We start from the raw sequence: 27,631 nt of genomic DNA, 5'->3' as shown, positions 1-27,631 counted from the left end.
GAGCGGCCCGAGGTGGAGGGTTCTAGAAGGCGTGACGTGGGGTCGAGAGCGGGATCGGAGGCTGGCGCCTTTCGGCAGTCGCTGTGGCTGCAGCTGCCGGGCCTGGGGACGCGGGCGGCCGAGGCCGCCGTCGCAGCTTCCTAGTCTCGCCGGCTATGGCTACGCTCGGCCGGCCCTTCGGCGGCCTCCCTCTGAGCGGCAGCTCGGACTTCCTGCAGCCGCCGCCGCAGCCGGCCTTCCCTGGTCGGGCCTTCCCGCCAGGGGCTGACGGCGCCGACTTGGCCCCGCGGTCGGGACCCCGCGCAGTCCCTAGCAGCCCCGCCGGGAGTGCGGCGCGCGGACGGTGAGGAGCCCGTCGGGCTCAGGGCGGGCGGGCAGGCTGGGCGCCCCTCGCGGCGGGCACGGGCAGGGGCGCGGGCTCCGCGCCGGGGCATCTTGACTTTCCCTCCCCACGGCCCTCCGCGGGAGCTTCGCAGCCCAGTTTACAGATGAAGAAACTGATCCCCAGAGACGTTAACTGTAAGTCGCCTGGGGTCGCACAGCCCAGGAGTCCGGTCCGAACCTCGGCCCGACTGTGTCCCCGAGAAGTGAGACTTCCAGTTGGAACCTGGGCGACTCGGTCTGGGTGCCCCCTCGGCGCGGCCGCTGTTAGTGACAACTTTCAGTGTCTCATCTGCAAAGTATGCCAAGCATGGGACAGAAACGGGTCCTCTTAGTGAGATTATGCAAATAAAGTGTTTAGAACAGAGCCTTCCCCGAGGACGTTTTCCCTGGTTTGGTCTTCCACCTTGACAAAACGACAAGTTGAGATTTCAGTGCCCAGTTATTTCGGGGCAACCCACCGTTACCCGACTGACCTGTGATTTGTACCCATCCCACTAGGCTCAGAAAGGGACGTTTGGTGTGTGGGGATGAGGAAGATTATTGGAGCAAGAAAGAGGATCCTGAAAGCACAAGCTCAAGTACATTTCTGAATTGACTGATTTTTGTTTGTTCCAACAGTGTTTCTGTTCACTGTAAAAAGAAACACAAGCGAGAGGAGGAGGATGATGAGTAAGTTTCAGTGGTTGTTTATTCACTCTATGGTCACCGTTAATTGAACCCATGTTGTAGTCTAAATTACTTGTTTAAGTGAAAAGGTGAAACATTAGATGAGTGTTTCTGGAAAGAGACACAGGAATTAGTGACACTGGTTGTCTTTTAGAGAAAGTAACAGTGGCAGGTCAGAGGGAAACTTTTCGCTCTGTAACAAATTGTAATGTTTGGATTTTGAGCCATGTTAATGTTACATGCACAAAGTAAAATAATTTAAAAAGTACATATTGAAAAGTTTTTTTTTTTTTTTTTTTTTGAGACGGAGTCTCCCAGGCTGATGTCGGCTCAATGTAAACTCCGTCTCCCAGGTTCATCCCATTCTCCTGCCTCAACCTCCCTAGTAGCTGGGACTACAGGCGCCCGCCACCACGCCTGGCTATTTTTTTGTATTTGTTTGTTTTTTTAGTAGTTGTTTTTTTAGTAGAGACGGGGTTTCACCGTGTTAGCCAGGAGGGTCTCGATTTTCTGACTTCGTGATCCGCCCGCCTCGGCCTCCCAAAGTGCTGGGATTAAGGCCTGAGCCACCCCAGCCTGAAAAGTCTTTTTTTTTTTTTTTTTTTTTTTTTTAAAGTCAGGGTCTCTGTCACCCAAGCTGGAGTGCAGTTGTGTTATCCCAGCTCACTGCAGCATCAAACTCCTTGGGCTCAAAATGATCCTTCAGCTTTAGCCTCCTGAATAGCTGAGACTACAGACTTGTCACCACGCTGAGCTAATTTTTTAAAAAAATTTTTGTAGAGATGGTGTCTCACTATGTTGACCAGTCTGGTCATGAACTTTTGGCCTCAAGCAATCCTCCCAGCTCTGGGATTACAGGTGTGAACTGTCACACCAGACTGTATTCAAGTCTTTTACTCCACACCCCTAGTTTTCCCCACCAGAGATAACCGTTACCCTTTTTCTGTGTCTCCTTTAGACGATAATCTAAAAATTTACCAAGTTTTCAAGTCTTTTTCTTTCTTTTTTTTTTTTTTGTTTGAGACAGGGTCTGATTCTGTCACTCAGGCTGGAGTGCAGTGGCTGTTTTTTTACATTCGTAGGAAGATACGGTTCACACTGTACAACACATTGATCTTTTCATTTTACTCTTCTGTAGCTTGTTCCATATCAACACATAGAGGTTTACATAATTTCTCTTTAAATAGTTGAGTGGAAGCCAGGCGTGGTGGCTCACAGTGTAATCCCAGCACTTTGGGAGGCTGAGAAGGGCAAATCAGGTGGTTAGGAGTTTGAGACCAGCCTGGCCGACATGATGAAACCCTGTCTGTACTAAAATACAAAACTTAGCTGTGGGTAGTGGTGTGTGCATGTAATCCCAGCTACTCAGGTGTTTGAGGCAGGAGAATCGCTTGAACCCGGAAGGCAGAGGTTGCAGTAAGCCAAGATCACGCCGTTGCACTCCAGCCTGGGCAATAGAGTGAGACTCCGTCTCAAAAAACAAAAAAAAAATAGTTGTGTGGAATTTTTTTTTTTTTTTTTTGAGACGGAGTCTTTGCTGTGTCACCCAGGCTGGAGCGCAGTGGCGTGATCTCGGCTCACTGCAAGCTCCACCTCCTGGGTTCACGCCATTCTCCTGCCTCAGCCTCCCGAGTAGCTGGGACTACAGGCGCCCGCTACCATGCCCAGCTAATTTTTTGTATTTTTAGTAGAGACGGGGTTTCACTGTGTTAGCCAGGATGGTCTCGATCTCCTGACCTTGTGATCCGCCCGTCTCGGCCTCCCAAAGTGCTGGGATTACAGGCGTGAGCCACCACGCCTGGCCAGTTGTGTGGAATTCTATTGTGGGACTTCGTATAGATAATTAACCAATTTCCTATTGATGGATTTCTAAGTTATTTTCTAATCTTTTGCTATTACAAATCTACCCTGACCATTCTTTTGAAGTTCTTTGTATATGTTTGGAAGTATATGAATGGCTTCCTTGATGCGGAATTGCTGGGTCTTAAAGTGTGTGCATTTTAAAGTTCGAATGTGAGTTTTTGCCAATTTATATGCCCATTAACATCTTCTCAACACAAGTGTATTTTTAAACTTTGGGATTGCTGCCTAACTAATACATGAAAAATTACATCTCATAAACAGGCAGTCTAATAGAAAAAGAAGTAAGGCCAGGCGCGGTGGCTCACTCCTGTAATCCCATCACTTTGGGAAGCCGAGGCAGGTGGATCACGAGGTCAGGAGTTCAAGACTAGCGTGACCAATATGATGAAACCCGGTCTGTACTAAAAATACAAAAATTAGTCAGGTGTGGTGGCAGGTGCCTGTAATCCCAGTTACTCGGGAGGCTGAGGCAGGAGAATCGCTTGAACTTGGGCAGCAGAGGTTGCAGTGAGCCGACATTGTGCCACTGCACTCCAGCCTGGGTAACAAAGTGAGACTGTCTCAAAAAAAGAATGAGAAGTAAAAAGATTTCTCAAAGATAATATCCAAGAACAACCAAATAAAAAAGTGTTCAATGTCATTATCTTTAGGGAAATGTGTATTAAAGCCACAATGAGATGCCACTCTACCTCCAGATATTGGGATGCATGTGAAGCACCAGGAACTCTTAAACATGGGTAGGAGTGTAAATTGGGACCATTAGGATCATTAGGCATCCACATTAAAGTCCTGATTTGGCATCCAGCGTAGTGCCTCATGTCTGTAATCCCAGCACTTGGGGAGGCCAGGGTAGGTGGATTTCTTGAGCCCGAGAGTTTGAGACCAGCCTGGCTAACATGGCGAAACCCTGTCTCTACTAAAATACAAAAAAATAGCTGGTGTGGTGGTGCGTGCCTGTAATCCCAGACACCCCAGAGGCTGAGGCAGGAGGAGAAGGCAGAGGTTACAGTGAGCCAAGATTGTGCCACTGCACTCCATTTTAGGCAACAGAGCAAGACTAGATAACCATTTTGGGATGCTGGCTGTATTCTATATCTTTTCTTTTGTTTTTTTCCCCAGTTACTTTGTTGCTCAGGCTAGAGTGCAGTGGCACAGGCTCAGCTCACTGCCACCTCTATCTCCCAGGTTCAAGCGATTCTCCTGCCTCAGCCTCACAAGTAGCTGGGATTACAGGAGCATACCACCACGCCCAGCTAATTTTTTTTTTTTTTTGAGACAGAGTTTCACTCTTGTTGTCCAGGCTGGAGTGCAATGGCACAATCTCCACTCAGCACAACCTCTGCCTCCCAGCTTCAAGTGGTTCTCCGGCTGTACCTCCTAAATAGTTGGGATTACAGGCATGTGCCGCCTTGCCTGGCTAATTTTGTATTTTCCGTAGAGACGAGGTTTCTCCATGTTGATCAGGCTGGTCTGGAACTCCCGACCTCAGATGATCCTCTTGCCTTGGCCTCCCAGAGTGCTGGGATTACAGGCATGAGCCACTGCGCCCGGCCAATTTTTTGTATTTTTAATAGAGAAAGGGTTGTGCCATGTTGGCCAAGCTGGTCTCAAACTCCTGACCTCAAGTGATCTGCCTGCCTCGGCCTCCCAAAGTGCTGGGATTACAGGCATGAGCTACTGTGCCAGACCAGTATACTGTAGCCTTTTTTTTTTTTTTTTGAGATGGTGTCTCGCTCTGTTGCCCAGGCTGGAGTGCAGTGGCACAATCTCGGCTCCCTCGGCACAACCTCTGCCTCCCAGGTTCAAGTGATTCTCCTGCCTCAGCCTCCCGTGTAGCTGGGACTACAGGTGTGTGATAATTTTTTGTATTTTTGGTAGAGACGGGGTTTCACCATGTTAGCCAAGATGGTCTCCATCTCCTGACCTTGTGATCTGCTCGCCTCTGCCTCCCAAAGTGCTGGAATTACAAGCATGAGCCACTGCGCCTGGCCTATTCTGTGTCTCAAATTACATTGTCATTATTGTTTGTTTTGTAATTATTTGTTAAGCTGTATGTTTGATGTAATTTTACGTGTGTAGGATTTTATAGTTAAAAAGGTTAAAGAAGTTTAGATTGTTGTTTTAATTTATATTTGTTAATTATAAGTGATATTGAACATCTTTTCTTTTCTTTTTTTTCTTTTTTTTTTTTTTTGAGATGGACTCTCACTCTGCCGCCAGGCTGGAGTGCAGAGCTGTGATCTTGGCTTACTGCAACTTCTCCCGCCCAGGCTCAAGTGATTCTCCTGCCTTATCCTCCCAAGTTGCTGGAACTACAGTCGTGTACCACCAGGCCCACCTTATTTTTGTATTTTTAGTAGAGACGGGATTTCACCATGTTGGCCAGGGTGGTCTTGATCTCTTGACCTCATGATTCACCCGCCTGGGCCTCCCAAAGTTCTGGGATTACAGGCGCAAGCCACTGCGCCTGGCTGTTTATGCATATTTTCTATTGGCTTATTGATCTTTTTCTTACTCATTTATAGGAATTTTTTTTTTCTTTTTGAGACGGATCCTCACTCTGTTGCCCAGGTTGGAATACAGTAGCATGATCTGGGTTCACTGTAGCAACCTCCACCTCCTGGGTTCAAGCGATTCTTCTGTCTCAGCCTCCGGAGTAGCTGGGATTACAGGTGCATGCCACCATGCCTGGCTAATTTTTTGCATTTTTAGTAAAGACAGGTTTCACCCTGTTAGCCAGGATGGTCTCTATCTCCTGACCTTGTGATTCGCTCACCTAGGCCTCCCAAAGTGTTGGGATTATAGGTGTGAGCCACCACTTCCTGCCAGGAAATCTTTATTAAGGAAGTTAGGGGTTTATGTGTGTTGCACTTGTTTTCTTCAAATTTATCCTTTGTCTTTTAATTTTGTGTATGATTTTTTTCTGCCATTGGACACTTTGGATTTTCTAAACTTGTTGATACGTAGATTCATAAAACATTAGATTTGAAAGTTCCCTTAGTTTAAAAATCACTGGGTCCGGCGCAGTGACTTATGCCTGTAATCCTAGCACTTTGGGAGGCCGAGGCAGGCAGATCACCTCAGATCAGTAGTTTGAGACCAGCTGGGCCAACATGATGAAACCTCTTCTCTACTAAAAATACAAAAATCATTTGGGCGTGGTGGTACGTGCATGTAGTCCCAGCTACTCGGAGGCCGAGGCAGGAGAATTGCTTGAACCCAGGAGGTGGAGGTTGCAGTGAGACCCACTGACCAGAAAATATTTCTGTTCCTTATTGCCTTGGGATTACTGTGGATAACACAGGAAACTTTTTGCTTTTATCTTTTGGGGTTCTCTCTTAAGATGTTATTATAGATGCCAAAATAAATAAATAAAAAGTTTAGAGTATAGAAACTATTGATTTAAAAAGTTAACCATCTTTAATTTACAAGTGGAGAAGTTGAGGCCTTGGGAGGAGGTGGGATGAGACATTTGGATGTCTAATGCCCAGAAGTGTGCTATCATATTATCTTTGGGACTTAATTATCATCGATCTCTATTTAGAAAGTGAACCTACAGGCATGAAATAACTTAGCCTAAATCATGTTGTTGGAGGTCAGAGTGCAGAACCCAGCTGTTAAACTCATTTGCATTTTATAGTGGAATTGTTAGATTGTGTGGGGAAATTACCTGTTCCCTTTAGATTTATTTTGCTTTCTGGGGATGTGGACTCTCTCACTGTGTTGCTCAGGCTGGTCTCAGACACTGGGCTCAAGTGATCTCCTTCCGCAGCTTCCCAAGTAGCTGGGACTGTAGGCACACACCACCACACTTGCCTTATTCTGCTTTTTCCTCAAGATGCAACTCATTACTTTACTGTGACACTTTGGAGAAGCCAGGTTGGTTTTTCTAGGTCCTAGTTTCCAAATAAAAAAAAAAAGGATTTGATGAATTCTTAAGTTTCTATGAAGTAAGAATTTGTTTAGGATGTGAAGACATTATGTTGCAAAGTGGGAGAAAATTGGACCCCACTATTGGTTGGACACTGATAGAGCCTCTGACATTTTGAAGGGGACCAAGAAATTAATGCTGTCCCCCACACCTGTAATATTAATACTTTGAACAAACCTCATGAGATGTACATTTTTGCCCTAAGGGAATATAGAATGGCTGCCAGACCATCTCCCTATATGTTTGATGGAGCAGTAGCAGTATGACAAAATATGCTGAATTGCTGACTTTTGGTTTCTTTGTTTCATTCATTCATTCATTCATTCATTCATGGTCTGAATTAGTGTCTCACTATATTGCCCAAGCTGGTCTTGAACTGTAGGCTCAGGTGATCCTCCTACCTCAGCCACTCCAAGTGCTGGTATTACAGGTGTGAGCCACCACGCCCAGCCAACTTTTGGTTTCTTTACTTCCCACTTGCCCTTTCCAGAGCCAAATAAGCAGGAATGACTTTAAGGTCCCACATTGAACACTTAACTGTCTGAACAGGCAAAATCTTGCAGGTGCATCTTTATTTGGCAAAGAGCAGTAGAAGAAAGCAGTTCAGTGTGGCTGTGAGAATAGCAGGAAAAAAATGCAGTATTTTCCATCTTGTAATCACACACTTGTCAAAAAAGTTAGTTTTTTAAATATAAAAATTTGATTGGAGATAGGAATGATAAACGTTTCATTTATATTAGTTGGGATTTTCATTGAATTTTTTTTCTGTTTTTCAGTTGTCCAGTAAGAAAGAAAAGGATAACTGAAGCAGAGCTCTGTGCTGGTCCTAATGACTGGATTCTTTGTGCACATCAGGATGTAGAGGGGCATGGAGTAAATCCCTGCATTAGTGGCCTTTCCGTACCTGGGATATTAGATGTTATTTGTGAAGAAATGGATCAGACAACTGGAGAACCACAGTGTGAAGTTGCCCGAAGGAAGCTTCAAGAGATTGAGGACAGGTAACTGGGCAGTGTATATAGCTGGTTTTTTGCTGTTTCCTTGTAATATCTCTTCTCATATAAGCTAATTCTGTTTATCATTTGGTGATACCTTGATCCTTAACCTCTCAGAAAGACTGTAAGTCAGAGAATTCAAAGCGTATGTTTTTTTTTGTTTTGTTTTTTTGTTTTGTTTTGTTTTTTAGATGGAGTTTTGCTCTTGTTGCCTAGGCTGGAGTGCAATGGCACCATCTTGGCTCAGTGCAACCTCCGCCTCCTGGGTTCAAGCGATTCTCCTGCCCCAGCCTCCCGAGTAGCTGGGATTACAGCCATGCGCCACCAAGCCCAGCTAATTTTGTATTTTTAGTAGAGACAGGGTTTCTCCATGTTGGTCAGGCTGGTCTCGAACTCATAACCTCAGGTGATCCACCCGTCTCAGCCTCCCAAAGTGCTGGGATTACAGGCATGAGCCAACCCGCCCCCCACCCCTTTTTTTTTTTAATTGAGACAGGGTCTTGCTTTGTCACCCAGGTTGGAGTGCAGTGGCTCACTGCAGTCTTGACCTTTCAGGCTCAACACATCTGCCCCCCTCAGCCTCCCGAGTAGCTGGGACTGCAAGCATGCACCGCCACCCCTGGCTAATCTTTGTGTCTTTTATAGAGATGGGATTTCACCATGTTGCCCAAGCTGGTCATGCATTCTTGGGCTCAAGCAAGCCGCCTGCCTCAGCCTCCCAAAGTGCTGGGATTACAGGCGTGAGCTACTGTGCTGGGCCAGTATACTGTAGCCTTTTTTTTTTTTTTGAAACAATCTCGCTCTGTCGCCCAGGCTGGAGTGCAATGACACCATCTCAGCTCACTGCAACCTCTGCCTCCCAGGTTCAAGCAATTCACTTGCCTCAGCCTCCTGAGTAACTGGGATTACAGGTGTCTGCCACCACACCTGGCTAATTATTTTTGTATTTTTATTTTTATTTTTGGAGACAGAGTCTCGCTGTGTCGCTTAGGCTGGAGTGCAGTGGTGTGATCTTGGCTCATTGCGATCTCCGCCTCCCAGGTTCAAGCAATTCTCCTGCCTCAATCTCCTGAGTAGCTGGGATTACAGGTGCCTGCCATCACACTTGGCTAATTTTGTATTTTTAGTAAAGACAGAGTTTCACCATATTGGCCAGGCTGGTCTCGAACTCCTGGCCTCAGGTTATCTGCCCATCTCGGCTTCTCAAGTGCTGGGATTACAGGCATGAGGCACCGTGCCCAGCCATGAAGTATGTGCTTTTAAAGTGAATTCTCATAGAACTGCTAAGTGTTTTCACTTACTGTCTCTGAATATTAATTTTGGTTTATGTGATAATTCTCTGAAAAACATTCAGATTTGATTATATGTAAAACTTTTTTGTTAAATGTTGAACAACCCCCTGAGTATAGGTTTTTTTGTTTCGAGACGGAGTCTTGCTCTGTTGCTCAGGCTGGTGTAGAATGGCACAATCTTGGTTCACTGCAACCTCCACCTCCTGGGTTCAAGTGATTCTCCTGCCTCAGCCTCCTGAGTAGCTGAATTACAGGGATGTGTCACCACACCCGACAAATTTTTGTATTTTTAGTAGAGATGGGATTTCACCATGTTGGCCAGGCTCTTCTCCAAATCCTAACCTCAGGTTATCTGCCCGCCTCAGCCTCCCAAAGTGCTGGGATTACAGGTGTGAGCTGCCACGCCCAGCCTGAGTATACCTTTTATACTCAGGTATAGCCTCATTTTTTGCTTAGTCTATTGCTGTATTACTTACTGCTTTTATCCTTTTGTATTTTTAAAATTTTGTCTAAATACTAGAATATATAATAGCTTGTCTAAATATTTTTTCTTCTGCTGATGCCTTAATTGATTTAGGATAATTGATGAAGATGAAGAAGTTGAAGCTGACAGAAATGTTAACCATCTCCCCAGTCTTGTCCTTTCTGATACCATGAAAACAGGTTTGAAGAGGGAATTTGATGAAGTTTTTACAAAGAAAATGATTGAGTCTATGTAAGTTTTGGTACCTGATTTCTATTTATTTATGATCTTGCAGGGAAAACCCAGTGTCTAGATTCTGCCCATCCTGTCCTCGTCAGCTCTTTTTATCTCCTGATCACCAGGCAATCGGAGATTGGCTTTTTCCTAGTTCATTGGGTTGAGCAAAGTGCTTTATAAGCAGAAGTTTGAAGTATGGGGAAGTGGCTGCCTTGCCTACTTACTCTTTCGTTCCTTTGAAGACCTAAAATGGACTGTAGTCTGCTATTTGGAAATGGGATGACTGGCAAGAGAGCCCACTCTCTCAAGTTCTTGTGATAGGATATAGGAACCACATTTCAAAGGCTCCTGTTTACCCGGCTTTCTAAATTACCCAGGAACAACATTGAGGCCTAGGAAACAAAAAAAAAGTGGCCCATCAGTGAAAGTAGTTACTGCAAAGACTGCAAAACAAAGCTCATATTCTTGGCTCATTAGCATAGTCCTTCCAGGCCTTTAGCAGAGCTGTTTTGCTTTTAATCTAAACACAGTTTATGAGCTCAGTTATCTGGTTTCCTAGATCATCAGAGTAGAAGCAGAAACAGCAAATGAGAGCAGAACAAACAAAACTTCTAACAGGGAGCTGTGACTACACTGTGAGGACAAGAGAGGAACCTGGAAAGCAAACACAATAACCTAAAAAGTAAAGTGGCCTGGGGCCTGTGAGTAATGATTAGCCCAGCCCTGTAATCCTGTAGTCCCTGAAGCCTCCATGATCTCAAATTGTCATTATTAACTATGTAAAATAGTAGGGAAGTTGGTTATAAAGTGCCATTTAGGTATTGCCTAGGAAAGACTTTAGATGGAGTTGGTACCCAATGAGGGCAAGTTTCAGGTATCTGAAAAAACCTCTTAGGACACCAGTCTCAGTGAGGCCAGATAGATGAGGCATTATTACCTTTGGATACAGGGGAGATGATTTGTGCTAGAAGTTCAGCTGCTATTTGGTCTTATCACAGAGGTTTTGCATTAGGGTCCTATCTTGAGCTTATAATTAACTACCCAGCCCTAAGGGTGGGTAAATAGCCATAAGTAAGCTGGTCACGTTACCCTCCAGCCTAAAACATAGCACTTTCTGCTTTTGGTAGTTTTCCAGAAGCTAGCCTTTGGGGGTATTTCATTGTTTTGTTTTATTTTTGCTTCCTCTTTGGGCCCAGACACCATCGCTGCCACAGTGTGTGTATAACATAGTCATTTTGCCTTAACCGTGAAGCTTGTTTTGTTTTGCTTTGTTTTGTGTTTTGAGACAGGGTCTCACTCTCACCCAGGCTGGAGTGTAGTGTGGCATGATCACAGTTCACCACAGACTTGACCTCCCGGGCTCAGGTGATCCTCCCACCTCAGCCTCCCGAGTAGCTGGGACTACAGGCACCCAGCTAATTTTTGTATTTTTTGTAGAGACAGGGTTCACCACATTGCCCGGGCTGGTTGCAAACTCCTGGGCTCAAACCGTCTGCCTGGCTCGGCCTCCCAAAGTGATAGGATTATAGGCACAAGCCACCATGCCTGACCCATAAAGCATTATACTTTGTACCTGTACTAAAAGGCACCTGAGATACTTTCAGCATGTTTGTCCAGTGTTTCCTTTTCATTTATAATGATTTAGTATAAGCTAGCTGCCTATATCTAATATTAACCACAGTTTTAAAAAATTTCTAGCAATCAAGGGCTCTGTGTTTTCACATTGGATTTTTAGATACTTCCCATCACAGCATCATTACATCCACTTGATTTGGTTAGATATACATGTTGAAGTGTGCAGTGTTATGTATTTGAGGGGCGTTTCTAAAGATCAGTTGGAGCCAGGCATGGTGGTAATGTGCCTGTAGTCCTAATTACTGGGAAGGCTAAAGTGGGTAGATTACTTGAGTCCAGGAGTTAAAGGCTGCAGTGAGCTATGACTGTGCCACTGTACTCCACCCTGGACAACACAGCAAGACCCCCATCTCTTTAAAAAAAAAAAAAAAAAAAAGAAAGTAAAGATCAGTTTGTGTGTTCTAAATATCCTGTTTTGCTACCATCAGTCCTTAAGGTATTAGGTAATGTTGGCTTTTCAACCTATAGCTTTTGTTTTCATGTCCTAAAATTTTTTGATAAAAGTCTGTATTTTATGTCTTAGGAGCCGTCCTTCCATGGAGCTTGTTCTCTGGAAACCCCTCCCTGAACTCCTTTCTGATAAGCCAAAGCCATCCTCTAATACTAAGAACTATACAGGAGAGAGCCAAGCTAAGCATGCAGCTGCTGGCACTGCCTTCCCTCAGAGAACTGAACTGTTCTTGGAACCTCGGCAACCAGGGATGTCTCTTTATAATAGTTTGGAGACAGCTACTAGCACAGAAGAAGAGATGGAACTCTAGAAACCAATTTCTACACTAAAGTTGTCAAATGTTAGAAGAATCCTGTGTTCAGTTATGAGACTCTTTGCATAGTATAGGGACTTGAAAGTTTTATGAAACGGGTGTAATAATATCTCCACCTGTGATTTGGGGGTGGGACTCTCATTTTGGGTAGCCATTTATTGACTTCAACTTTTTGCCAAGGAAGTTTGTCTCAAGGGAAAAGCAGTTTTCTGTGGGGCTTATTAAAGGAATGTTGGTTTACAGTTTCTTCGAAGATTACAGCCTCTTCAAAGACAAGTATAGAAGCTGTATGTGTAAGGGTGACTTAAATCATATATCACATTGTCTAAACTATTCAGACACTTGGAGAATATTCTCCTTGAATTCAAAAAAGATGATTAAGAAGGATGCTCCTACTACAGCTGTATCCTGACAGTTAAGTCACAGTTTAGTGTGTAGATATGAGCTGTTTACAGTGGTGCCTATATCTAATTGGGGAGGAGGGAAAAGAGCAGTAGCTTAAGCCTGTTGCTAAGAAATCTAATTTCTTAGCAACTTGTAATTTAGTTATCAATTCAATATAGCTCGTTGATAGCCAGTAGTATTGTGGCTCTCCTCTTTGACTATGAAAATAATAGAGAAAGTTTTTCCTTCAAGGCTTTTTTGCCTTGTGCCACTGTTACTCCTTGGTTTCCCTTGCGTAATTGATAAGCCCAGTTATTCAGTAATGTTTACAAATTAATTGACTTTCAATGATAGTTAAAAGACTGATGTAACCCATCTGCAATTTGCCTATGGGAGAAGCATCCTTTAGTTCATCCTAAGGAAGTGCTTGGTCAACTAAGCCCAGCATTGATAACTTTAGTAATTTTTTAAAAAGTTATACTTGTATTAGCAAGTTTTTTTTTTTTCCCCCACCGCAACCTCCACCTCCCGGGTTCAAGCAATTCTCCTGCCTCACCCTCCTGAGTAGCTGGGATTACAGGTGCCCGCCTCCACGCCCAGCTAATTTTTGTATTTTTAATAGAGACCGGGTTTCGCCATGTTGGCCAGGCTGGTCTCGAACTCCTGACCTCAGGTGATCTGCCCACCCCAGCCTCCCAAAATGCTGGGATTACAGGCGTGAGCCACGGTGCACAGCCAGCAAGTTACTTTTAAATGTTAATTTAGAAAACAGTGAATGATTAGCTGAAAATATATGAGCAGGTGACATTGAGGTTTACTAAAACAGCCAATTTGACTGGTGCTGAGACTTGTGCAGTAAGCCTAAAAGGTAGTGGAGAATTGCTTCCTGCTAGCAGGAAGCCTTCATCTTCTTGAGTACCTAAACCAGGCTTCAGGTGTCCTTTGAGGATAGCCAGGTTTGAAATTTGTAGTTTCTCAGGAAGAGCTCTTCTGTGTGGCAGGGGCTGATAGGGCAAAATAAAATGACAGTTTCTTTATTGCTACAGAGTATCCACTATAAGTTATTAAATGAGTGTAATGGTATAATGCCCTTCCATCACAACAGGACACCACCCCAGTTTTGTTTTCTGGGTTTCTTCCCCCTTTGTAGGAATCAGATACCTTTTATAGAAAAAAAATGGCTTATGCCACATAAAGGTGAATTTTTAGAAACCACCTTCTAGGCGTTTTTGGAACCCTTACTGAAATCCCTCCCCTTGTTACAGATGGCATAGAAGTCACAAGTCTGTTAATTGGACTGTTACTTCTTTGCCTGTTCCTGCTTTCTCTTTCTGTCTGGATAGTCAGGAAAATATTTAATGTTTAATATTTAAACAAAATATTTAATATCTATACAGTAAAATTATTCAAACTTCAAACCAGTATTGAAAGCAGTTGGAAACCAGCTAATAGTTTCTTAATCTCAGATTTCGAGATGAATGTAAACTGTATTCTTTCGAAATGTGCAAGTGTTTGATTCATGCCATTTGATAAACTTCTGCCTTGTAGTCATTGTTTGATGGGACCAACTTGTAAAGTTTGTAGCCTTAAACAAATCTCCATGCTAAAAAATGTGTTCCAGTACAACACAAAAACATGAAGTGACTGCGCAGAGGTAGAGTTAGTGTTTAGGTGGAAAGGAAGATGACAGCTTTCCAAAGAAGGATCTAAAACACACCAAGATTGTCTTCTACAGGAATTGTTGGGCAGGTCTCCGACTAAAGGTCTTACGATGAAAAAAGGAAGAAACGAGCCCCCAACCCAAGGCTCTGATACTACTGGTAAATGTAGGAGAGAATTAAGATTCTGTTAATTAAAATCCAAACAGAGCTTATTTCACTAGTCAAGTTACCTGACGTGATAATTATTTCTGCAGGATAATTGATGTTTTATGTTCTTTTTTGGACTTTATCTTCTTGCATATGTTTCTACAAAAATTGTTTTCTTCATCCTTGTGGTGCTTATTCATCTGAGCCGTCTCCACAGTCCCAATGCCTCTGCTTTTTGTTTTACTTTTGTAGCATAAGGGTTTTGCTTTTGCTTTGCCTTAAGATTTCCCTAGGGAGTTATCAGGGCTTTTCGTTTTGTATAGCTTTTGCAGCATGGATCAAACATTGGCTTACTGTGCTAATGTGTGAAGAGAAAAAATTATCTAAAGCAGGTGAGCTTTAATGAACAAATGTGTATTTTATCTGAGTTTGAGTAGGGTGCGTGTGGTTTTTGTTTTTTGTTTTTGTTTTTGTTTTTTTGTAATATGAAGAAAGTCCAGTTCTCATAAATATTAATCACTTAAAAAACTGCCACTCTTTCTTGAAAAGGTACACATGTAAAATTTAGGAAAATAACTAAGGTAGGGGCAGGAACCATAAGAAGAATGTTTACCAGCATGTTCATGTATTATTTTGGATTTGGAACTTGGCTTTGTTTTTCAAAAGTGACAAGAATGGTTCAGTTCTAGGAATGTTCTGGAAGATGCTGTTAATTTTACTTTAAAATGAGAATCTGGTGTTTCTGTATTTTATCGTTTTCAATAAAACTTCTTAAGTGTTTTGGACTTTTGAGATATTTGTATTACTCCACTTAAATAATGAAATCCGATATCTCCTTTCCTCTCAATTGTAGTTGAAGCAGCATTCATATTAGTGAAGGACTTAAATTTATGCTGAAGGGATGATTATGTTGGGATAAAGCTTAAGTTTCATATTTGAATTAGCTATTCCCAAAATAGGCAGGCTGTGTGTTGCTGTTCTAAAACCCGTAGACTGCTTTCCACTCAGAGCAATTCACTGCTATTGTTAGTATTTAGATGGCAGTGGTAACTGTGTATTCAAAAATGTTCAAATGGACTAGGTACGATGGTGCATACCTGTACCAGCACTTTGTGAGGCTGAGGCAGGAGGATCACGTAAGCCCAGGAGAGACGGACCTGGGCAACGTTAGCAAGACCTTGTCTCTTAAAAAAAAAAATGTGTGTATATATATATATATATATATATACACACACACACACACACACACACAAATGTAGAGTTGGAAGAGTGGCATACAGAGTTCATAGAGGGGGTTGAGGATCTTTGAAAATGGGGAATGGAAAACCCAGTGATGTTCACTTACGTGGTGGTTTTTTTTTTTTTTTTCAGACGGAGTTTTGCTCTTGTTGCCCCAGCTGGAGTGCAATGGTATGATCTCAGCTCACCACAACCTCTGCCTCCTGGGTTCAAGTGATTATCATGCCTCAGCCTCCTGAGTAGCTGGGATTATAGGCATGTGCCACCACACCTGGCTAATTTTTGTGGTGGTGGTTTTTTTTGTTTTTTGAGATGAAGTCTCGCTCTGTCGCCAGGCTGGAGTGCAGTGGTGCAATATCGGCTTGCTGCAACCTCCGCCACCTGGGTTCAAGCGATTCTCCTGCCTCAGCCTCCTGAGTTGCTGAAACTTTAGGCACATGCCACCATGCCCACCTAATTTTTTTTTGTACTATTAGTAGAGACGGGGGTTTCTCCATGTTTGTCAGGCTGGTCTCGAACTCCCAACCTCAGGTGATCCGCCTGCCTCAGCCTCCCAAAGTGCTGGGATTACAGGTGTGAGCCACCGTGCCCAGCCAGTTCATTTCTTTAAGACTTGACGGCCGGGCGCGGTGGCTCAAGCCTGTAATCCCAGCACTTTGGGAGGCCGAGGTGGATGGATCACGAGGTCAGGAGATCGAGACTATCCTGGCTAACATGGTGAAACCCCGTCTCTACTAAAAATACAAAAAACTAGCTGGGCGAGGTGGCGGGCGCCTGTAGTCTTAGCTACTTGGGAGGCTGAGGCAGGAGAATGGCGTGAACCCGGGAGGCGGAGCTTGCAGTGAGCCGAGATCACGCCACTGCACTCCAGCCTGGGAGACACAGCGAGACTCCGTCTCAAAAAAAAAAAAAAAAAAAAAAAAGACTTGACAGGACACTGGGTGGCAGTATTGCCTGCATATTTACATTCTTTGATAAATACATTCCTGATTTGGTGGGTAGGGGGAGTTAAGTTTGGGATACAATTACAAAAAGCATGGAGGCTTTTTTTTTTTGAGATGGAGTCTCCCTCTGTTGCCCAGACTGGAGTGCAGTGGCGTGATCTCGGCTCACTGCAACCTCCGGCTCCTAGATTCAGGTGATTCTCCTGCCTCAGCTTCCTGAGTAGCTGCGCCTACAGGCATGCGCCACCATGCCCGGCTAATTTTTGTATTTTTAGTGGAGACAGGTTCACCATATTGGCCATGCTGGTCTCGAACTCCTGACCTTGTGATCCACCCACCTCAGCCTCCCAAAGTGCTAGATTACAGGCGTGAGCCACTGTGCCCGGCCACGTGATGTTTTAAATCAAAATTTGGAAATCACAGCTAAAAATGATCTAATTACAGGTTGGGAAACTAAAACCTAAGTAGATCGTGTCGTCCAGTTCCTCAGGTCAGTGTTCTTTCACTTGACCAGTTGGTTTTAGAGTCTTTGCAGATCTAAGATGTCATTTAGATTTGGTTGAAATAACCAATAATACAGTTCAAGCAGTCTAACATTAAACTCCTTAAGGAAACATGGTTTAGTATGCATCAGTTTGGTACAAATCCTCTAGCTATGTTAATTCCCTAGTTCCTCAGACTACTAGTAGCATCTTAGAGATGAAGTAGTTGTGGTTAGAATAGTGTTTGGATTATAGCCCCAGCAAGACAGTGATGTTTGGTTAGGTGCAGTGGCTCATGCTTAAAATCCCAGCACTTTGGGAGGCTGAGGTCAGAAAATTGCTTGAGCCCACACATTTGAGACCAGCCTGGGCAACACAGTAGGACTCTGTCTCTATAAGAAATTTAAAATTAGGTGTCGTGGCTGGTCCCAGCTACTTAGGAGGATGAGGTGGGAGAATGGCTTGAATCCAGGAGTTCGAGGCTGCAGTGAGCCATGATTGTGCCATTGCAGCTCAGCCTGGGTGACAGTGAGACCCTGCCTCAAAAAAAGACTGATGTTTTCTTTCAGAAACTGTTCGGTGGGTAAACAAGCCAGTCTTCCTTTGTTTTTGTTTTTGTTGTTGTTACTTATGTATTTATTTTTTAGAGATGGGGTCTTGCTATGTTGCCCAGGCTGGTCTCGAACTGGGCTCAAGCCATCCTCCCACCTCAGCCTGTCAAAGTGCTGGGATTATAGACGTGAGCCAGCGTGCCTGGTCCAGTCTTTCTGTTTCTTAATGAACTTTATGTCATAAGAGAACTGAATTCTTAGGAGACTAGAACGTAACTGATTATTTTAAAGTGTGCCTGGAGTAAGCAGTATTACCTTCTGCCTATGGTTCTGTCCCTACTTTCTCTCTGCTCCAATAGCATATCTAGTAGAAAAGCAAGGAGGGGGACGGGCGTGGTGGCTCACACCTGTAATCCCAGCATTTTGCAAGGCTGAGATTGGTGGATCACTTGAGGTCAGGCGTTTGAGTCCAGCCGGGCCAACATGGTGAAACCCCGTTTCTACTAAAAATACAAAAATTAGCTGGGTGTGGTGGCATGTGCCTATAAGCCCAGCAACTCAGGAGATTGAGGCAGGAGAACTGCTTGAACCCAGGAGGTGGAGGTTGCAGTGAGCCAAGATTGTGCCACTGCACTCCAGCCTGGGTGACAGAGCGAGACTCAGTCTCAAAAAAAACAAAACAAAACAAAACAACAACAACAAAAAAGAGAAATAGATTGGTGTGACAAGGCCTAGGGAAATGGCATGCAGGCATCTTACCACTTGCCTCTTCAATCGCAGTTATGAGACAACCCTCTGCATTTAATGGAACTCTTGCTTTGGTTTTGTGGGAATTAATCGTGATTTTTTATTCTAACCATTCAATTTGGTGTTTCAGTATGAAAATGTCCATGAATACCAGGTGTTTTCTCAAGGCTGTTTAGTAATTTCCACCCATCTGTGCAGGAAATGAAAACCCTGATAATTTACACTGGTTATATATGTCCTGTCCTGTTAGTACAGCTGCCTCTTTCATGATATCATTGAATATAAATAACTCGAGCCTCAACCTCCAGATGCTTGTGCTATAATGATAAAGGCTAAAGTACCTCTGTAATTACATCTGCCTATACAATCCCTAAATAGGTTCTTGGCGCTAAGGTTTGCAGTTATAGAAAATCAGGTGAGATAAAGTTTCCAATCATGGGGTCAGCTGGAGGCTGTTCTTATATTTATAATACAGAAACCTTTTTTTTAAGGCAGAGTCTCGCTTTTTCACCCAGTCTGGAGTGCAGCGCTGCGATCTTGGCTGACTGTAACCTCCGCCCCCTGGCCTCAAGCAATCCTCCCACCTCAGCTTCCTGAGTAGCTGGGACCACCAGTGCACACCACCATGCCTGGCTATTTTTTTTACTTTTAGTGGAGAGGGTTTTGCCATGTTGTCCAGGCTGGTCTTGAACTAAGCTCAAGCAATCCGCTGGCCTTGGCCTCCCAAAGTGCTGGGATTATAGGTGTGAGCCACCATGCCTGGCGTTTCTGAAGAAACTTAAGAGCCTAAGCAAGCTTGCATTGCTGAGCACCAGGATTGGGCCCTGGCTTCAGCGACCGAATCTTGAAGGCAGCTGACTTGCCTCCAGTCACTACACCAAAGGCATTCTTTTTTTGTTTTGTTTTGTTTTAATGGAGTTTCGCTCTTGTTGCCCAGGCTGGAGTGCAATGGCACAATCTTGGCTCCCACAATGGCCTCCCGGGTTTAAGTGATTCTCCTGCCTCAGCCTCCCGAGTAACTGGGATTACAGGCACACACCAACACACCCAGCTAATTTTGTATTTTTAGTAGAGACAGGGCTTCACTATGTTCATCATCCTGACCTCATGTGATCCGCCCACCTTTGCCTCCCAAAGTGTTGGGATAACAGGCATTCTATAGTCCGCTTTGCCTTGCTGCTTGGGATTCTCTGAATCCTGCCTTTTTTCTACTCATTCACTTTGACCTCCCCAGAGTTAGTCTTCATAAGTAGGGAACAGAGCATTTAAATGCTAAATTGGCATAGAATGGTTTCATCTACTGGCATAGGTGAAATTTTATAAATAAGGAAAGTCCTGTAAAACCTTGTAAGATTTCCAAGGAAAAGATGCTATGAAGGATGAGGTGGTTATCAAGTCTTTGGGAATTGTATTAATGTCACTAGGATTTTTTCTTGAAGAGATTTATTATTTGATGAAACAAATTCTTGAGTAAATATAATTCTGGAAGAAATTAATACCCTTCCAAAGTGGATTAGGAGGTAATAACTAACTTTCCAGTGCTTAGGATGGTGCCTGGCATATACTAAATTCTTATAATGCATCATCTCTTTGAATCTTAACCACCTTTAGAGATACCATTATACAACTTTACAGATGAGGAAATAAGTGATTATATATAACCCCTGGGTTACCCAGCTTACCAGTGGCAGAGTTGAAACTAGGGAGTTTGAGTCTAGAAAATGCTCTTAATTCCCATGATAAGGGCAAGAGAATCTTGATATGTGATGGTGTGTCCTTGTTTAACATTTATAAGATCGTATAGCAAATAGTGGTTAGGGTTCTAGCTCTCCCACTTACTGGCTGTGATATTGGTCAGTTAGGCTCAAGAATCTGTCTCAGAAAGATAGTAACTGCTCAAATTATAGCTTATATCACTTACGGCAATCCAGAATTAAAGCAGGCAGTAATTAAGGTGGAAAAGCCTTCAGTCACTTTTAAAAGTGGCAGGCTCACTTCAGTTGGATAAAGTCCTACCACAGCACACAGAAACAACTAGAGAGAAAATAAGACTTACGGCCCTAGAAGAAATCAAAGAACAAGGATGCTGCATTGTACCTTTTAATTGCATGGGTAGTTTTAAATAAATGGAGAAAGCACCTTTCAGAAGCTACACTAGCAGGAAAAAATTCCATCAAGCATTTACATAGTAAATTTCTAGTTTCACAAAAGATTCTTGATCTTACTTGAAGTATACGTGAGGGAAAGAGCCCCCTCAGCAGGTGTTCTCTTTGCTTACAGAAGCAAACTAAGGGACCTAAAATTGGAGGCAAGCCAGGATGCCAAAAAGGGGGAAGAGAAATGATAAAGAACCATTCATAAATTCTACTTCAAGACATTTGTCTAATGACCCTTACATAATAAGTATTTTAGGGCAAACTACCACCCTTTTAAGATAAAAGTACAATCTTAAAAGCTGTAGTTCTCAATTATAGTAATATTTCTTAATTACAGTAATATGTCTCAATACTTTGGACTGCTGGATGTCAAAAGACAGTACCTGGGGCTCATCTATGAGATCTGAACAAATACTTGAAAGGAATTCTCTAGGACTGTGTACTCTCTATTTTGGCTTTTTGAATGAAGCACAGGCAGGCTTCCCTGCTATCCTCCAGGCAGTGTAATAGTCAAGGAAAAGGGCAACAGTACTGGATCATTCCTTAGACACTAATCAGCTGGGGAAAAAGTTCATTGGCAAAAGTGTCCTCCCAAGAATGGTTTACACCAAGCGGAGAGGACATGTCACTGAAGGGGGAAAGGGAGCCCCCATATCCACAGTCACTGTAAGCATCCAGTAGGCAGGAAGATGGTTTCGGGCAGTGGCTGGATGAAAGCAGATTTGAGATACCCAGCTCTGGAATGAGGTCATCTTCTACAGGTTCTTCCTTCACTGAGACAATGAATTCAGGGTGATCATTCTCTGAGGGGCTGAGAGGTGCTTCCTCGATTTTCACTACCACATTAGCTTGGCTCTCTGTCTCAGAGGGTATCTCTAAGACCAGGGGCTTGGTATATATGTGGTCAAAACGAATTAGTTCATTAATGGCTTCCAGCTTGGCTGATGACGTCCCCACTGACAGAGAAAGGGAGGCTGGTAAGGAACTGGGTCCTTCTGGGTAGACCTCTGGGAGCTCCTCCAGGCTGGCAGACTCTGGGGAAGGGCATTTGAAGAACATGACTGGGTCCAAGTTGTCCAGAATGCCCAACAGGATATCAGACTGCAAGAGGCAAAAATTAAATGACGTACAACTGTCAGAATACTATGGAAAATCGAACTGGAACACTTTGTACTGGATTCCATAATGTAAATTAGTCATTATGTGATTAAAATGACCTCAGGACCCACCAGACCCATTTATCTACACTTCACTCCATGTCCTATATTACCTGGAACTAGGAAGGTAGTTGATGTTCACCTCTAACCCCACCAAAAACTAACTTCAACCCTCATCTGTCTAGTTAGGGATGTCAAGCATCAAACAGATGTAATTAACTGGTTATATAGCTCTTTAATAAGTCAGAATGATCCCCACCTCTGAATCTGAAGAGTCAATACCGCCAGAATCCATGGGGAGATGTTCTGGAGGGGTGACAACTGGGCCTGCACCTGCTGCAGAGGTGCACGTAGTCTGAGTGCTGCGGACTCAGCAGACCCGGCCACTGGCCTCACTCCATTCCCCTGGGAGGAAAGACCAAAGTGAATAAACAGCTTCAAGTTCCCAAGGAAATGCTTGCTAGACCGCTGTGATTCTCAGCTTTCAAGAAAACTAGAAAACCGTTCTTTAGAGCTGAAATCTTTCCCTAACCATTGTTATTTCCATTTTTAAGTCCTCAAGAGATGAGAAAAGGGAGGTAAGATTTCCTTATACATTTCCCTCACAATGAAACATTTTTCCTTCTCCAGGCAAAGATTCAAGCAGAACTGACAAATAACATCTTATCTTGCTCTTCTCAATAATAATAATGTTCTTAGATAATAAAGTTCTTTTTTTTTTTTTTTTTTTTTTAGACGGAGTCTTGCTCTGCCACCCAGGCTGGAGTGCAGTGGCCGGATCTCAGCTCACTGCAAGCTCCGCCTCCCGGGTTCACGCCATTCTCCTGCCTCAGCCTCCCAAGTAGCTGGGACTACAGGCGCCCGCCACCTCGCCCGGCTAGTTTTTTGTATTTTTTAGTAGAGACGGGGTTTCACCGTGTCAGCCAGGATGGTCTCGATCTCCTGACCTCGTGATCCGCCCGTCTCGGCCTCCCAAAGTGCTGGGATTACAGGCTTGAGCCACCGCGCCCGGCCTAGATAATAAAGTTCTATAGCAATTTAAACCTAGAATCTTTTTTATAAGTAATTCTTTTCTTTTTTTTTGAGACGGAGTTTTGTTCTTGTTGCCCAGGCTGGAGTGCAATGGCGTGCTCTTGGCTCACTGCAATCTCCGCCTCCTGGGTTCTAGCAATTCTCCTGCCTCAGCTTCCCGAGCACCTGGGATTACAGGCAGGTGCCACTACGCCTGGCTAATTTTGTATTTTTAGTAGAGATGGGGTTTCTCCATGTTGATCAGGCTGGTTTCGAACTCCTGACCTCTGGTGATTCACCACCTCGGCCTCCCAAAGTGCAGGAATTACAGGCGTGAGCCACCGCACCTGGCCAAGTAATTCTTTAAATTCATCCTGAACATTACGTTCACAGAGTAAAACTGCGCTATTGTCAATTTTAGACCATTTGATTGTTGTCAATGAATTTGCCTTATCTATATACTAAAACTCATATACCACCCTTCTCTTACCACAGAGGTATCACTATCACAAAGAATCCTTTCCCCTATTCATTAATATTCATCAAAGGACTATTTTAATTTTAGTAGCATTCAAAGTCTGGTTTGAGTAGCTCTCTTACGTTGGTTCTCCTTAATGATTGCATGGTAATCTTGTTGGCTACTGCATTTGTTAGTACTTGTTCTTAGAGAGCCATGTAACTTGTTTTCATTATTAGATCTTAGTACTGTTCACTACACACTTAAAAAATGAGTAAGTGTCAAGTGCTTTTAGGGGAAGAACACTCTGCCTGCATGAAAATGTCTTAAAACTGAAGGAGGCCGGGCGCGGTGGCTCACGCCTGTAATCCCAGCACTTTGGGAGGCCGAGGCGGGCGGATCACAAGGTCAGGAGATCGAGACCACGGTGAAACCCCGTCTCTACTAAAAATACAAAAAATTAGCCGGGCGCGGTTGTGGGCGCCTGTAGTCCCAGCTACTCGGGAGGCTGAGGCAGGAGAATGGCGTGAACCTGGGAGGCGGAGCTTGCAGTGAGCTGAGATCGCGCCACTGCACTCCAGCCTGGGCTGGGCGACAGAGCGAGACTCCGTCTCAAAAAAAAAAAAAAAAACTGAAGGAAAATTTCAAGAACGCTCTTGATCAGAAGTCCAGACTGTAAACATAATCACTGGGTCATGTTACTTGGAACCAGTTCTCACATGAGGCACCAAATAAAGGAGATGATTTACCTTGGCTTCCACCTCCTCTTTAGCAACCAGGGCATCCATCCCCAGGCGCTGTCTTAACTCCTGGTTCTCAACTACAAGGCCGTGAGTTTTCTCTCGTAAAAGCTGATTTTCTAGCAAAAGTTTTTGGTTCTGGAAGAAAGTTCATAAGAGGCTATTAAAACAATTATTTCAGTTAAGAATCTACCTGATTCAGTATAATTGGTCTCCTTTCCTTCTTGAGCTTTTGGAAAATTCTATGCTTGTGGTGTTCACAGTAGGTTTTAGAAAGCTAGGCCATAATTATGGAAAAGCAAGCTACTTAATAAGTGCCACTTCACGGGGTCAAGAATAACACACTGCTTCCAACTACCAATACTGACTTCAGCAAAGTGTGACTTGTGGCTTTAATGTAGATATAATTTTTATTTTATTTTATTTTTTTGAGACGGAGTCTCCCTCTGTTGCCCAGGCTGGAGTGCAGTGGCACAATCTCAGCTCACTGCAAGCTCTGCCTAATTTTTTGTATTTTTAGTAGAGATGGGGTTTCACCATGTTAGCCAGGATTGTCTCCATCTCCTGACCTCGTGATCCGCCCGCCTCCGCCTCCCAAAGTGCTGGGATTACAAGCGTGAGCCACCGTGCCTGGCCCATAATTTTTTAATTTTAAATTATCTTGGCCAGGCACAGTGGCCCATGCTTGTAATCCTAACACTTTGGGAGGCCGAGGCGGGTGGATCACCTGAGGTCAAGAGTTCAAGACCAGCCTGGCCAACATGGCAAACTCCGTCTCTACTAAAAAATACAAAAATTAGCTAGCCAGGTGTGGTGGTGGGTGCTGTAATCCCAGCTAATCTGGAGGCTGTAGCAGGGAGAATTGCTTGAACCTGGGAGGCAGAGGTTGCAGCGAGTCAAGATTGTACCACTGCACTCCAGCCTGGGCAACAGAGTAAGACTCTATCTCAATAATAATAATAATATTTAAAAAAAAACTATCTTGAACTGGCAGGTAATAATAAAAGTGGTAGTGATGACTATAAATCCAAAAAAAAAAAAAAAAACAAAAAAAAACCTGCTCCTGACTCATGAGTCTTAGAAGAACCAACTAATGATTAAAACTTTAAAAAGAACAATATATGCAAATTGACCAAGGGGTTAAAAATATATATAAATAATCTCTATGTGTTCAAGATGTGTAATTGGCAACAATTTAAGATTAAATAACAGGTGGACCCTAGAGGGGGAAAGGAACCTTTAGTGAATTTCTGGCCAAGCCAGGAAGAATGTAAAGTTTAAGCAATTATTTCCTATTAGCCCTTGCTAATTTCTTACTACAAACTCACTAAACATTGTTGAATCCATCTACTTTGAGACACATCTAGCACCAAATGCCACAAAGTCAATCACTTCTGCCCTCAACAAGCTTCACCACTTCACCAACTACCTACCTGTCCTAACTTAGATTAACCTTTTTTTTTTTTTTTTTTTGGAGACAGGGCTTCCCCCTCTGTCACCCAGGCTGGGGTGCAGTGGTACGATCTCATGATCTCAGCTCACTGCAACCTCCGCCTCCTGGGTTCAATTGATTCTCATGCCTCAGCCTCCTGAACAACTGGGATTACAGGTGCCTGCCAGGACACCCGGCTAATTTTTATAGTTTTAGTAGAGATGGGGTTTCACCATGCTGGCCAGGTTGGTCTCGAACTCCTGATCTCAAGTGATCTGCCCACCTTGGCCTCCCAAAGTGCTGGGATTACAGGTGTGAGCCCCTGTGCCCAGCCACCTTTTTTTTTTTCTTGAGCCAGTCTCACTCTGTTGCCCAGGCTGGAGTGCAATGGTGCGATCTCAGCTCACTGCAACCTCCCTCTCCCAAGTTCAAACAATCCTTCCACCTCAACCTCCCAAGTAGCTGGGACTACAGGCATGCACGCTTGGGGTTTTTGTTGTTGTTGTTGTTTTTGGTATATTTTTGGGTAGAGATGCGGTTTTACAATGTTGACCAGGCTGGTCTCAAACTGCTGGCCTCAAGTGATCTGTCCATCTCGGGCTCCCAACGTGCTGGGATTACAGGCGTGAGCCACCACGCCCAGCCTAGTTTAACTTTTAATCACATATTCAATTGTATTCTAATAGGGGCTGAAACAACTTGGGATGGGAAGCAAATATCAGAACATTTACCAAGGAAGGATATACAATGGGTAAAAGAGTTTGACCTTAAGTAGTTTTACCTCTTCTTCTAAATCTACCACTTGCTGTTCCAGCTCACTCATTCGAGCTTTCTTTCGATCTCTGGCAGTCTGAGCTGCTACTCTGTTTTTCAGTTTCCTGAGAAAAGGAACATACCACACTGAGTCATTTCAAACCTTATTTATGTCTTTATTTGAAAACTTGACCAGCTGGTGCTTTCATTTTTATTTACAGTATGAGACAGACTAATGATAAAATACACTTCAGGTTCCTCCCCTCAATAAAACAAAATAAAAAATAGTCTGTCAATCTAGCTAGAAGACCTGCTTTATTCTCTTCCATATTGCATCATCCGCCCACCTCAGACTCATCCCCGTCACAGCACTGGGGCTGGACACACACACACTATTCATCTTGCATCATAAGGAACTTTCCTTTTTCCCCATCTATTCCCCCGCTGCTTCCTGTCTCCAATTCTCTTAAACAGGATCCAGCCTGGCCTCATTAATCCAGTGAAGGCTGCAATCTTGCTATGACATCAACCCTCCGTCCCCAAGCCCAATTTAGAAAAGGGAGAGGCTGATGCCACTCCCTGATCTCTAGTGTTGAGATCCTAGGCAGTGACCTGCTGATGGGCCCGTGTCTGTTGGAGGAGACACTTTTTAAGAATTAATTGAACTCAGAGGAGACACTTCATAAATCACAGAAGGCACAATGATCACAAAAGAGTGAACACTTACGGAGGACTACGTGCTAGGCACATTATATGCAAGTCTCAATCTCCCCAAAGACCTCATGAAGTAGGTTCCATTTTAATAACGCAGATACTGAGCTAGACCAGTGAGCCTCGCAGAGCTCCCAGCCCTTTCAACAGCTCTGTTATTTCAGCTCCGCGCCTCTCCAGAAACAGAAGTAAACCAAAACAGATTATTCGACTTCATGTCACAGTCCGAGTTCAGAGAGGCTGAACCACCGGTCTGCGGCCACACAGCAAGAGGGCCTGGAAGACAGGTGCCCGCATCCCCACCTCTGGTCATCTCTAACGAGAGAGTTAAAAAGCACAGAAAAGAGCCCTGGGCCGCCCTGGGTTCCCGGCGAGGCGGATCCAGTCAGTCCGGGCTTCCTGCCCCGCCCCGCGCCACGCTGGCACCGACCCGCCAGGCCAAAGGCGCCGGAGCCCTGGGGGACCGCCAGTGTTGGGTCCCCGCTCCCAGCCCCAGCCCCAGCTCCAGCCCCTGCCCCAGTCCCGGCTTCAGATCTGGCCCCAGACCCCGGCCCCTCGCCCACCTCCTCAGCGCCTTCTCCTCGGGGCTCAGATGCGTGAGGCGCTGCCGCTTGCGCGCCTGGGGCGGCCCCCCGCTCGCTGCCTCCGGGCTGGCCCCTCTCTGGGCTGGCACCATGAGCGGCAGGGCCTGGCCGGCCGGGGCTCCGGCGGAGGCGGGCTGCCCCGACAGAAGCAGTACTTTAGGGGCCCCGTCGGCCGGACTCGGTGCGGCTGCCACCACCACCATAGCTCGAGACTACGCACCGCGCGCCGCCGCCGCCGCCGCCCA

The 27,631-nt window shown here is 44.4% G+C and overlaps 2 protein-coding genes across 4 annotated transcripts; one reads left to right on the top strand and one right to left on the bottom strand.

Moving 5' to 3' along the window:
• Window positions 1-22,723, top strand: CCDC117 (coiled-coil domain containing 117). 3 transcript variants are annotated; one of them, XM_065522315.2, is made up of 5 exons: window positions 1-343; window positions 1,003-1,053; window positions 7,621-7,845; window positions 9,709-9,846; window positions 22,434-22,723. In XM_065522315.2, the coding sequence occupies exons 1-5, from the start codon at window positions 156-158 to the stop codon at window positions 22,594-22,596; spliced, it is 765 nt and encodes a 254-aa protein (XP_065378387.1). In that variant the 5' UTR covers window positions 1-155; the 3' UTR covers window positions 22,597-22,723. The 3 variants fall into 3 exon arrangements, with proteins under 3 accessions (XP_065378387.1, XP_005567757.3, XP_015312824.3); XM_005567700.4 differs by lacking the exon at window positions 22,434-22,723 and adding an exon at window positions 11,990-15,207; XM_015457338.4 differs by lacking the exons at window positions 1-343; window positions 22,434-22,723 and adding exons at window positions 411-519; window positions 11,990-15,207.
• Window positions 20,473-27,631, bottom strand: XBP1 (X-box binding protein 1). Its single transcript, XM_015457337.4, is given in 6 exon segments — window positions 20,473-21,642; window positions 21,958-22,065; window positions 22,068-22,103; window positions 23,916-24,044; window positions 26,120-26,216; window positions 27,366-27,631. Coding segments are annotated over 6 exon segments (1,152 nt in total). The 5' UTR covers window positions 27,590-27,631; the 3' UTR covers window positions 20,473-21,084.

This window comes from Macaca fascicularis, chromosome 10, assembly GCF_037993035.2.
Source record: "Macaca fascicularis isolate 582-1 chromosome 10, T2T-MFA8v1.1".
Classification (NCBI taxonomy): domain Eukaryota; kingdom Metazoa; phylum Chordata; class Mammalia; order Primates; family Cercopithecidae; genus Macaca; species Macaca fascicularis.
This window is presented reverse-complemented; position numbering and strand designations above follow the sequence as displayed.

Excerpts from the sequence above, each read along its gene's own strand:
- CCDC117 (XM_005567700.4), top strand. The coding sequence starts at position 156 with ATGGCTACGCTCGGCCGGCCCTTCGGCGGCCTCCCTCTGAGCGGCAGC. Across the intron at positions 1,054-7,620 it reads CGAGAGGAGGAGGATGATGA|TTGTCCAGTAAGAAAGAAAA; the intron begins GTAAGTTTCAGT and ends TCTGTTTTTCAG. Across the intron at positions 9,847-11,989 it reads AAGAAAATGATTGAGTCTAT|GAGCCGTCCTTCCATGGAGC; the intron begins GTAAGTTTTGGT and ends TTTATGTCTTAG.